This window comes from Nipponia nippon, unplaced genomic scaffold (genome assembly GCF_047370975.1).
Source record: "Nipponia nippon isolate SJK-2023a ecotype South Korea unplaced genomic scaffold, ASM4737097v1 scaffold_1, whole genome shotgun sequence".
NCBI classification, from domain to species: domain Eukaryota; kingdom Metazoa; phylum Chordata; class Aves; order Pelecaniformes; family Threskiornithidae; genus Nipponia; species Nipponia nippon.
In genome coordinates this window covers 5,964,374-5,977,607 of record NW_028262290.1, presented here as the reverse complement: position 1 = coordinate 5,977,607, position 13,234 = coordinate 5,964,374, and the positions used below count along the sequence as shown (strand labels likewise).

Sequence of the window (13,234 nt, the reverse complement as noted above, 5' to 3'; positions counted from 1 at the left end):
AAAGGGTCCAGACCCTGAAGGGGAGACCTACTACTTTATTCAACATGTGTTGCTGTTATTGTTATAGTACCCATCACCTGCTACAGCATTTTTGCTGTTCCTGACATTCCTTCCTCCACAGGAAAGGAAATCCTGGCAAGAGCTGACAGAGCATCAGATATTAGGGATATTTTTAAGAGCTCACTCAAATCTCCATCTCCAAGGCTCTTGCACCATTTTAAAATTACCTACATCCATATCAGTATTCACTGCCCCAACCATAGTTCCACTTGGCAATAAGAAGTAGTATTTAGGAGGTGGTGAGGTGCACATTGATGCTATCATCCTTCAAGGTCCTAATCTTTCCAGCGTGCTGGCCCTCTTTCTTGATGACCAGCTCCTTGGATTGGTGAGATGTCTATGACGATAACACTGGGGTCAACATCAAAGCAGCCAGACACTAAATCTTCACACTGTCACAGCGTCCTTGTGGGGCACCCAGGTGTCACTTGTTTACTCATGGTAATGTAGACAACAGCTAAGGTCAGAGTCCTGCAGCTCAGATACTGTTTAGACCTGTCTCGTTGCGAGTGATTGTAAAATGGAGTTTGAAAGAAAGTCTTTTGCTGGAGTAATTTTTTTTTAGCTCTCTCTGGCTGTCGAAAGAAGTGATTTCCAAAGACTTACAATGGATAAGAATTCTGTTTCCTTGCACTGTTTTATTCCTCCCTAGTTTACCTCACCAGTAAAGACAGAAAAAGCAGCAGCTTATTTTTTGCATGTATAATTCACCCCACATTTAGCACTCCCAGCTCAACAGTTTGATTCAGCAGCATCATCCAGCAGTGGTTACCTGACATTCCCAAAGCACTAAGGACTGCACCTCTGGAGGAACAAACCAGAGAGATTTACTGGCTGCCTACAAGCCCTGCATGAAGTAGTGTGGTGACTAACGGGGTTGCACAAGTCATTAAAAAAATTAATTTGCTATATTTTACAAGCAGCTTGCAAGGGAATTTTGGAACTATAAAATTTCCAAAGCCTATAGATTAAAGGACCTCAAGAGTGTTTTAAAGAGGTTCTTGCTATTAACCAATTGCCCTTTCTTTCCACAGATATTACGGTTGGACTTTAAGCAGCACTTCATGCTGGTCTGACTTTCTTCTCACCAGATCCACTGGACTTCAGTGAGGGCAGCAGCTGAGAGCTTAAGCTAATAATGAGGCTTTGTTGAAGGACACAGAACAGCTCTTACACCAGCATGAAGAAGGTATCTTCCAGCAAGCCTACTACCTTCTAGGTGATACTCCATAAGGTGGTTTAGAAGACCCTTTAGATGGTCTCAGTTTTATAACCATAGTAAACCAGATTTACCCCTGGTACATGATGCCACCGTTCAGGCTGTTGGTTTACTGATCCTGGTTTGCTTCCTCTGCATCACAACACATGGGAGACACAATTTCTACTTTTCCTCGGCCCCAGCAAAGCAGCAAGTCACAGGAGTCCCATGCAGATCATAAAAAGGGCTTCATCTCAGCTAAAGCACCAATCCACGTTTCAGATTATGAGAAGCAGAAACCTTGCTTGAGGAATATAACAGAGTTATACCTCAAAAAGGAGCAAGCTTCGGGAAGCAGTGGGGCAGGTGAGCAGGTGATGACCAGGCTGAACTACAGGGCCACCCTGTTTCAGAAACATCAGCCTAAAGCTTCAGTCAAAAAACAGGGGACAGATACAGCACTTGGTAACCTTACACAGGAGAGGAAAGATAACACTTCAGGAAAGATGAAAGGGATATAAAACCAGTGAGAAAATGAAGGCAAAGTGACAGTATGAGAGAGAGGTCAAAACCACAAGCAAATAAGTGAATACACAGTTATAGCCATCCCACCTGGTGGAAAGGGCTGTTGTAATCTAAGCCCCAGCCTGTTGTAAAAACAGGAAATAAATACATGTCTACAGCAGCTGCCTCTGAGGCAGCGCCTTTCAACACCTGATCTCATGTTAATAACACACCACTTTATGTGATGAATTGTTCTGTTTATCTACAACAGTCCACTCATTCTCTCTTACCCGTTTGCCTCTCGCTTTTTGGACAGTTCCAAGTGGCATATTGCACGACACTGAAAGCTGGTTTTGACACTGAACTCTTTGCCTCATTACTGAAGGCTTTTCTGTGTTGAAGTCATTCTCCATTTTCTCATGATGGACATTTGGCTTAGTGCCACGGTCCCTTTTTCAGTTCCTTTCCTGCTCCAGTGATTTACAAGATTAAACAGGGGTTCATTATTCCTTTGATGTCCTTGTATGCCAGATGATAGGCTTGCACCAGCTGAACTTACCAGCACTATTTGTATTAGGTTCTGATTTTAATTAGTTCCTCTATTTTGAAGTCCTCTTTTCAGTTCCTCGGGTGCTAAGGTGCTCTAAGTTCCTCTGGAAAGCCATAAAATGGCATAACTGCAAACTCAACACTTGGGACACCAGTGGGGAGGGGAGGACTCTATACATCTTTGAATAAAAGTTTTGTTGGCAGCACAGTGGACCAAGGAAGACTCTATGCATATAGCTGAGAAAAAATGACAGCAGATAAGTGTTTATGAGAGCAGAGTGGCAGGACCGATGAGTTCAGCATAACTAGCAACAATTCCTTCTGCTTGCTTGTATGAGAGGCCAGTATTATTTTTGGGTAAGAAAATGTATTTGAGGAAAAACACCTTATGAAGACATAGCCTGCTAGAATTTTCTTGTAATGCTGCTACCTGAGCTATAGGAAAACCCCACCAACATGATGTTCATGAAAATAAAAATATTCCCATTAATTTTAGGTGCTATGAGCATGGCCTAATACGAAAGCAGGTAGGGACTGCTCTCTAAGAGACTGTGGTGGTTGCTTTATGCCAGATGATTGCTACAAAACAGATTAGACCTACAGGTAAACCAAAACCTGGCAACAGCTGTCATCAGAGACCATTCACATCAGACAGACTGATTTAACTCCAAGTGTTTGGAGGAGTTTATTGAAATTATATACGCGCCTTCTTCCCATTGTGTGCACAATGGCCAAAAAGCTTGCACTGATGAAGAATCTATGGGATGGTTTCTCCAGTCCCTCTTTTGCAGCAATCTCTTTCTGAAGTAGATTTAATCTAAAGTATTTGGACCATGAAATATCTGGAAGTACCTCATGGCTAGCCAATCTATTAGACTTTTCATAGCCAAAGGGCTGATTGCTTCTTGGGCTATGAATAGTCAAAAAATGAATTTATTTCCTTTTCATCAACTTCAAATGCACTGGAATAAGAAAAAAATCCTGGCTTGTTTAACTTCTGGGAGAAAGCAAATACTGCAAGTTTGGAAAAAAAAAAAGCATTTACGGATAGATTTACTTTTATTTTTTTAATATGCAGGTAGAACTGAATACTTCATGTGCACATTCCTGTGCATGGTTAACCCTTGTTAAGTCTTCTATGTGGATGCAGAAGTTGGAATTTGCCACTGCTGGGATTCAGACCAGAGAAAGGCTTTCACAGGGACAGCTCAGCTGTTACCAGTTTTCTTCCTGCAGTAGTAGATTCTAAAGTAATTTCAGCATTTGTCCTCCATGTTTCCTGATGTCTTTGAACAGCTCAGCCAGGCTACCTGCTCCAGCACAGATCTGATGCCTAGCATCGGTCAGGTCTTTCACAGTGCCAGAAGCCCACTGAGATCCATGATGCCGTGTAATAGGTACATCTCTGACCATGTTAGGAAAAAGATTAATTTAAAACATGGGGTTTTTATTCAAAGAACTCAACCCAACTCTGTTGGTGACAGTGTGGTTGTGTGTACTCTGCAGGATGCTTTAGTGTTTCCAGGCTCCTAATCCAGATGCACGCTTTGGTGGCACCCTACCCCCTGTTGGGGTGACTGTACACTTCCACATCCCAATTCAGTTTCTGTAGAAGGGATATTCCTTGGTACATAAGCCCAAAAGAAACCACCACAGGTCCCCACACTGGATAACTGGGGGATGTGAACACTGGGCATGCCACAGTGCACATCTAATGCACAGGTTAGAGCTAGCCCATAGGACTGCAGTGGCTACACTTAGAAGTCACAGATGACTTATTGGTAATTATTTGCCTCCTTGACCTAATTTTCTTAGAGTTACTGGGTATGAAAATGCCCTTGAACATGGGTGAATCATTTGGGAACCTCTGAAAAACTTCTGAGATCTTTTAAGTGCAATGATCTAGGCTATAATGTTAAGATTAGCTATTGCACAGTACATAGACTCCTAGCAAGCAAAGCTAAAAGGGACTTGCTGAGGTCACCTACACTGAAAGTATTCCACCTGCCAGCCCAGAGGACAAATCCACCCCACAGTACAAGTCCATCCATTTTCTCCAGCTCACAGGAGGACTTGGGACTTCAGGTACAGGTCAGCTGCTACTTTCCCTATATACTTCTTAGGGATATACAGCAACTATAGCCAGATGTATGTGTCTCAGGAACCAGGTTTCAAATTCAGCTCTCCAGATCCTTAAAGAATGGAGAACATTAGCACTCGAGGCAGTGCTAGTCATTCTTTATGAAATTTTATATGGGGGACTTCCTAGGGCAAGTGTGGGGAGAGGAGGAAATAAGAAGCCTTTAGCCCTTTCCTCCTTTCACCGTTTGCCTAGTGAGGGCTCACTGAAAAATGTGACAGCAAAGTGTCTATGCCATGGCATAGCAAAGCTTCATCCTTCTGCCCCATCTCCCATCCACATCATAGGTGTATCCAGTCCTGCCTATACAGGTATAACACTGAGGATGGAAAGGAGAGTGGCCGGTGTCCGCACGAATAGCCAGCTTCACCTTCACTGCACATGTGCAGTCTTTGCTGGTGACCACTGTGTCTGTGCATCTACTGTTTGAAGACAGTGATCCATTACAAATCTCTGCAGCTATTCATGGATTTTTCACTTGCCTCTCAGGGGCTTCCCAAGGAGACTATGGGAGGGACAATACGGACTGCCAAGTGCAAAGGGAGGGCAAAATGCCCATCACACAGGCACCACAAAAACACTTTTGTCCCCCAGAGGACATCAGTCTAATGTGCTTGTTCTGCAGGTTCAACAGCCTGGACACTTCAATTTCCTCCTGCTACCACGCGTTTTAATGGGCAAATATAAATAGTCCCAGGGATATTATAATTAGCTGGTGAGTCACTGGCATCTCTGGAATGCGAGCCTTGTGCTGCAAACCGCAGGACACTGGAGACATGCTGACAGTTAAACCCAGCCACTGCAGTCTATAATTGTAGGGTACTAGTTTTACAACCAGTGCCTCTATCGTAAAATGCCCAAACATACTTTATAGAACTACAGAAAAACACAGAGGTCATAAATACGCTGGCATTTTGCTCATTTGCACATGGAAGTTTCCGAGATGGGGAACAGAGTTGGAGGCTGAGGTCAGTCTGTGGCACAACCCATAATGCAATTTCTGTGGTTTTCATACACTCAGCCTTTGCGACTACTTAGGAGTTAGAGTCAGGGCTTTTATGTTCCCTCCTTTCCCCATTAACACCATCCAGTATGGCTTGTATGGGATGTATAATGTGATGTAGTGTTTGGAATTATCCCTCCCCAGGGTTAATTCTTCTTAGTACTTATGGAAATCATTGCAGGTCTTCCTTTACTTCTGTGGCAGATTCCCTCTGAAAACAGCAGTCAGTATCTGTTGAGGAGTATTATCTCCTCTGGTGGATGATGTTGAAGACTAGAGCTCAGCCCATTTTTCATTCTAGGGATCATCCAGATTTCTGCAACAAAATCCCATGTGCTGCAGGTCTAGTTTAAAAAACAAATAATCCAAATGTGAATTTTTAAAACCTCAAGAAGTAGAATTAATTTTCAATAACTCTCGTGTTGTTTCAATGCAATATAATGGTTCATAAAAATATACAAGGGGCACATCTTCAGGATGCAAAATGTTATCATTGTGTTTTCCTACCTGGTCATGATTAAGAGTAGGCCATGATCCTTCGTCAAATGCTGATGGAACCAAAATGACAATTCAGCAATATGAGATATTAAGTGTTACAACCAGATTTTTATTTTGAATACTTCAGGGCAGATGAGTTAAACCCTCTTTTGTCTTCATTTCTCTACTTGATAAAAAAAAAAAAAAAAGACACATGGTATCCACAAGGATGCTCTAAGAACTTTGTTTAAAGCATCATTAAGCATTGCTTTAAAATATCAGACTTTCTCGAAGAGAGTCTTTGTCCTGGTATTCTAACTAGATTTCTCACTTTCTTTCAAAAATCCCTGTGTGATTTCTAATGCATGCAGCAACATTTATATTCTGAATTTACGTGTTATGAACTGTTATGCAGATGCTGCTTCACTTCACTGCCAAAATTTGTATCGGTGGTAGAGTAACGCTGCCTAGATATTCTTACCTCATGCAGTCCTATTTCACTATGGCAGCCCTTACTGAATGCTACAGCTAGTGATTTTTTATTTAAATGCTATGATACCAGAGGGTCATAGAGTACAATCCTCTGCTATGAGAGGACTCATGACTGTCCATCACTGTTTATTTGTCTCCATTGCTACTATTTCACTGCTTGTTTCAGTACTTCGTATCTCTGACAGTTTGAAACCTTCTTCTAATGTCTTGAATGTACCTCTTAAACAGTTGATACCCCTTTCTTATTATATTCTTTGTCCTTTAGCTTGAGTAATTCCCCTATCTCCTTTCTGCTATTCCCCTGATCTGTTTGCAGAAAGCACTAGTATCTCCTCTTTCCACCTGCACACTGCAACATTAACCAAACCCAGTTTTTTAATCTCCTGTTTGAAAATAGCCTCTCTGCCTCCTGAACACACTAATAGCTCCTCAAGGCTGAATCCATCTTTCCTGAGCTAAGGAGGTCTGAGCACACTTTTCTAGATAAGAAGTAACCAAAGCCCTGTCCACGCTCATGAATTCTTCCCTATCTCTACAAGACCTACTTTACCTCGTCCAATAATGTCCTTTGCCTTTTTTCCCAGCTGTACAGCACTGTGACTTACAAACATCTGCTGACTTAGACACCATCAGTTTCCAGAGTATGAGTTTATAGCACAAACTCCTGGTATTGATCCATGAGTACCGTAACAGGTTTTTTAAACTAATAGCCCCAAGTCAGTTGGAAAAACTCCTAGGTTTTTGAGGCTAACCAGTTCCTCCTTCAAGGATATTCTGATCCCAAACTATATAGTGGTAACTCACAGAGAAGATTAGACCTAAAACTCGACCCTGAGGAGGTCCACCACTGTCTGCCCTCTGGCTTGTTATTCCCCTTCCTAGAAACTTCATCATTATCTCCCTGCTAGCCAGTTTCTGGCTCCCTTTACAACTTTTAGTAATCATCTCTACCCTTTTTCACTTTAGCAGTGATTTTCAATACAATACTCAACAAATGCTTGCTGAAGTCCAGATAGATGAGATTTACTTAGTCCTGTTTGTCTAAAGAAAAAAAAAAACACCTGCCTTTTAAAAGGAAAATATGTTTAGGCTGTTGGCTCTCTTCGAGCTCATAATGTGCTTTTTGATGCAGTTATTCACTTCATTATGCATGGAGCCATCCTCCTCACCCCTACTCTCAGCCTTAACAAAATCCCATGCAACTTCCACATCTAAGTCACACCACTGGTTCCCTTCATGTCCCAAAATTTGTCCTTTTATAGCTCATTTTATGATTTAGTTTCTATTTTTACTTCTACTAATCCAGAGTGACTCAATTCACATTCACTTAACTGCAGAGACAGACTTAAAGGTAGCAGGTTATGCTATAACTTGTATGCAGGTAGGGTATACAAGAAAGGGTTGGCATTGCTGATGTTCTGTGTGAAAAAATTGCCTGTGCCATCTGCTGGTGCATTTCACCCAATAAAAATGTACGAAAAAAAAAAACCCCAGAAAGACTTTTCTCCCTCTTACCTTCAGTTCTGATGTCTTGTCCCTGTCTGAGAGAGGGAAGAGGTGTTTAATCTGAGAAGCCTTGTAATACCATCTTCCCTGTCCTCAAAATGTAATTTACTGCAGCTTCCACTCTATGGGGCTGCACTTTGCATCCATCTAGAAACAAGCTTGCGCAAGATGTAGCTATGAAGTTCTGTGCTAGGAACCTGCTGGGCAAGGATCAGTTTTGAGTCATTAAGCTTCCAAGTGGAGCGCAAGATACAGGTGTTAACTTAAATCCTTGAACATACAAGGACCTGGGTAGCAGAGGAACAATCTCCCCCCAGTGCTGTCACTGGTGAATCTGCAGAAATTCCAGAGCTGAACCGCTCTGACAAGTGTGAGGGAGCAGGAGGCAGGCTGCTCCTCAAAACTTAAGTTCAGTCCTCTTTGGGGCAGAATAGAAAAGCCTTTCAGCAACAACTAACAGCACAATGCATCCTTTTGGAAGAGGAAACACAGCACACTAAGCCAACAGAAATTTTCCAGTTACATTAGCTAGGAGAAGGCAATGATTTTCCATTGGAATTGGACCCAGAGGCCCAGAGTCTTCAGAAAATGCTATAGAGAATGTAAGGAGTACATGAGGAGTGGAAAAGCATTTTGGTCCTATTCTGATCCATCTCCAGCAGCACAATGACCCTAGCAGACCCAGAATATCCATTCATTTTTTTCCAGAGAAGAGGCATACATTTTCCTCATCACCAGGAACAGGAAAAGAAAGAAATCGTCATTGTCTCACCATATAGGAGCAATCAGGAGCATTCTACAAATCCTCTTGTATTGGTGGAGAGGGGACAGAGATGTCACTTTAATTAAATACTATAACAATCCTGTTATTAAGTCACTGCATGGCATGGTGAACATTTACACTTTACAGTGAACCAGTCAGTTCAGTCTAATGAGGGGAACAGACATGTTGCAACAAATAAAATTCTGTTTAGATATCAGGGAAAAAAAAATATTCAGTGTGATAGTGACCCAACTGGAACAGTTGCCCAGAGGACCTGAGGAATGCCCATCTTTGGAGATACTCAAAACTCAACTGTACGAGGCCCTGAACAACCCGTTCTAACTTCAAAGTGGACCTAACCTCAAAGTAGGCCCTGCTTTGAGTAGGAGGTTGGACCAGATGATTTCCATAGGACCCTTCCAACCTGAACTAGTCTACAGATTTAAAACAGCAAAGTCATCTTTTAAGTTAAAATGCCAAATATTGACTTGCTTTCTAGGAGGGAAGTGGGATTTGAAGATAAAAGGAAAAATAAGTAAAAAAATTTACAGAAGTATAGATATACATATATAAATATATATGCATACATGCATCTACACCTCACTCAAAACTTTTGTGCCAGACCTGAAGTAGGATTCTTGTCCTTTACACTGCTAAACAGAAGATATATTCTTGAAGTCAGATAAAAGCATAGAGTCTACTAATTAGCACTTGAATTAAAATTCAGATAAACATGAACTAGACATAGGCAGCCATTTGCAACCCCATTCTTCTGCAAAGGATCACATAGATGATCATCTGAGGAGTGACACAACCCTCCTACTCATTTTGAGCAGCAGCTTCCACTGCAAATAGGTTCACTCAGAATCAGTAGGGCTATTTGCTGAATAGCTCTATGTTTGCACAGCCCAGTGACAGGAGGACTATCAGAACAGGTTAATGCAAGACCTAGCAATAGACAGCAGTTGAAAATGGGTGTTTGGGGATTATGAGTTTGGGTCTAATGACCAGAAAAGATGTTACCACCCAGCATTATCACAGGCTTAGGTGTAATCAGACCACAGCCAAAATAAGCTGCCTACAGACAGAACAGTTGGAACTGGTATTTTGTGCAGGCAGTGAAAATCCCCCAATGAAAAAACTCTGAGTGAGTAGCAGAGCTGTCAAACCTTGACCATTTCTAGTCATAATCAAGTTGCAGAAGAGCCTCCGGCCTCCCGCTGCAGTGACTTATGTTCTTGGGTCAGTCACAGATATTCCCAGTACATCCTTGATGGGCAGGTTTTGTCTGCCAACAGCTCAAACAGTCTTGGGGGGGTAGAAAAGAGGCACAGCCCATGCATATATCTGACAGATTAAGTCCTTCAGCTGGCTGTAAAGATATATCAGAACTCACAAAAAAGCAGAGATATCACCAGACTGGCTTTCCTCTTGATTTTTCACCAGCGTTTCAGAAAAGATGGTTCTTCTTGGGACTTTTTATCTTTTTTTTTTTTCTTATATACACATATACAAGCATTTCTTCAGCGGTAATTACCATTGTGCTTGGACATCCCACAACAATCACAGATCAAATAAATGGACATTAAAACTCACCAAAAGTGGAGTGGTAAAAAAAAAGTAATCTCCAAGACTTATTGCATTCCTCTATCTACTACACTAAGCTCCACCGGCTTTTTAATTTGCTGTCATATCAAAAGAAAGCTCATGATTAATTTGCTGTCAACTGTCAACAGATAACTCTTTTCCAGCCCTGCAGTTTCTAATGTACTTCTCCACCACTGAACATGTGTTGGATTAAGAAAATGCCAACTAGGAAATCTGTAATGAGTCAGAACATCACACTAGAAGTGTCCAGTTATACTATTACAATTCCCAGATGTATAGCAGCAAAGTCTTTACCTGGTATCTCATCAGTCCCCCCATTAGTGTGTTTGAATCGATCTCCTTCCACGTGGACATTTGGACACAGGACATCTGAAAAGCAAAAGAACCAGTACAAAATTATCACAGGTAAACACATCATTTTGGAAGCTATAGAACTAACAAAGGCTGATCTCCTGCGTTTTGTCTAACACTTGCACGTGGTCCCACAGCAACAATTCTGTTCTCTGTCTCTGCACACCCTAAATACCCTTCCTCTATCCTATCCCCTAACCACATGCTGGGCAAGAGACCCAATACACTACATCTGGTTTTGAGCCACATTTTGATGACTGGCCAGCCAAGAAGCTAAACAGAATAGATGACGAGAGCCTTTCCCTCAGCTAGGACATCACTCTGGTTTTTCCCTTTCACTAGTCTGTAAATCCGAATGCAAGTCACAAAAACTTAAGAAAATTAAAAATACGATTCCACTCCCAGATTTGTTGGAAGGAAATTTCTGAAGGCCCAGCTGACATTGGCATGCCATCCAGACTTTTCAGAAAGGACAGTTCCTACTCAGAAAAACCTCAAACCTAAAGTGCTAAGATAGGAAAGTGAATCCAGAGCACAGAACGATGAAGTGACTTTAGTCACACCAAGGTCTCATCGCAGGCCAGTGTCAGAGACAAAAAATGAAGCCCACTCTTCTATATCTTACTCTATTACTTGTAATTCCCCTGTTAACAATCCTCCAGGACTATGACTATTTATGTCTTTGCTTCTTGAGTTTGTTCAACAGAAAGCAACGTTAAATATGATTAAAACTTTGAAGAATATTCACCCCTACACACAGGTTTCAAAAAAAGTAATGAAAATACCCAGCCTTTGTCAGCCATTTCTCATGCTCCCAATTAGTGTCAACACAATCACAGGTAAATGCTTTTCTGCAGAGAAGTGTCTACCTATCCACCTCTTTCCTGCCATATCTTTAAAGCAACATTTATTTATGCTTTGTTTTCTCAGATCAATAGGTAATTGCACACTTGTAAACAATGGGGACAGGTAGCTCAAGGAATCAAATAATGAGAATATAAAAATGAACCCCTGACTTTTCACCACTTGCACAGCCCCACATTTATGTCCTTTCTCTGATTTAAAGAACAACCAGATGAGGACAGCCAAGTCCCATGCCTTCATTTGCCCCGTTGCACATATGATAATACATATATCCTCTGAAGTTGCAATACCCATCTTGATGCATATGGTATTTAGCATCATCTCCAGCTGGTGTTTAGTACTTTATTCCTTCAGTATCATTAATTGTTGTGCTTGTAAAGGAGCAGCAAGGGCCAACTGCTCCCTAAGGGATGGGGAGCCAGGAGCTGAAAGTGACCCAAGCCCAGGCAACACCCTCGCCAATGGGACACAATCTCACACGGCTCTCTGATGACTTTATACAGCAGGTCTACCTTGAGTTGTTTGTGAAGCTACATCCAAAATCATGAGATAAAAATGACTTCTCTGAGGACATTGCCAGCATGCCCTATATCTCTCCTCCTGCTTCCTGGCTCTCAGTACAAGATCCAATATAGCACAATGTTTGGTTAAGCCTGGGAATGAAATCAGATATTTTTCCTGCTTTATTGTGCTAATGAATTTATGGTCCAGATTATCAGCTGCAGGTGAGGCACTCTCAGCTCAGTGGAAAGAAAGCGGACTGTAAAAGCCATTGCCAGAAGCCCCAACAGCCAGCGCAGCAATCAAAAGCAGTCAAACACATTCAGCTACCCCTTTGCTGCAGCAGTGGGAGAGGCCAGAGACTGACTACTCATGCAAGTGTGTGTTATCCAGGGCATTTCAGATTTTCTTTGGACCATCTTTAGGGCTGCTGCTTCTATAGATAAAATTCTGAGTAGTCACTTTTCTTTTTCCACCACACCAGGAACCATACTGATTGATGCACAGGGTCACTTTGTGCAAATTTTAGCCAGAGGTCTCTTGTGCTCCCTGATGCTTGTTGGTTTGAAAGCCAGGATACTTCATTCAAACGTGCTTATGTCTCAACATTAGACAGGTGAAACCATGTGTTAGCTTTCCCTCCATCAGAGGTTGAAAAACTTTTAAACCATTAAGACTTAGAATAGTCAAAATTAGGCCACCCCTATTCCCATTCAAAACTAAGTTGTACTGACAAAATAATTGCTTAGAAGTGTCAGAAGCCCTGTGCAAGTATTATACTGATGCTTTGAATTTTGTTTTTGATAACAACAAATGCTCTTTTGGTTACAGGCATTGAGTCAGTGCAGTAAACAGCACTTCTGAGCCCCAGTCTTGGAACTGGAAGATGTATGGCTATGCAGTAAAATAAGGAACATAAGAAATCAAAACAAGCAAAATTTCCCCAAATAAAGAGTAAACAAATGGAAAGTATGAATAAAATCACAAAAATGTCATTCACCTCTGCTGCCCAGGACTCCTGAGAGATACAAAGAGAAGACTAAAAAATCTCAGACACAGCAGTGTACCTCTTCATGAAACAAGGAGGTAACATCTGAATTATAGATATATAAATCATAGAATAACCACTCCAATCTTTAAAGACATCACACACTCTCCACCAGGTCCAATTAGAAAGAACTATGGTTTCCTAGCAGAGAAGTATGAGCTAGCGAAATC

At 41.6% G+C, this 13,234-nt stretch overlaps 1 protein-coding gene across 1 annotated transcript in view; it reads right to left on the bottom strand.

Annotated features, from left to right (window-relative positions):
• The window catches only part of COL22A1 (collagen type XXII alpha 1 chain), a 226,528-nt gene that overhangs the window by 154,354 nt on the left and 58,940 nt on the right, over nucleotides 1-13,234 (bottom strand). Inside the window, exon 5 of the mRNA XM_087734610.1 lies at nucleotides 10,595-10,669. Coding sequence (XP_087590736.1) covers nucleotides 10,595-10,669 — 75 coding nt within the window. The remainder of the gene's footprint in view (nucleotides 1-10,594; nucleotides 10,670-13,234) is intronic.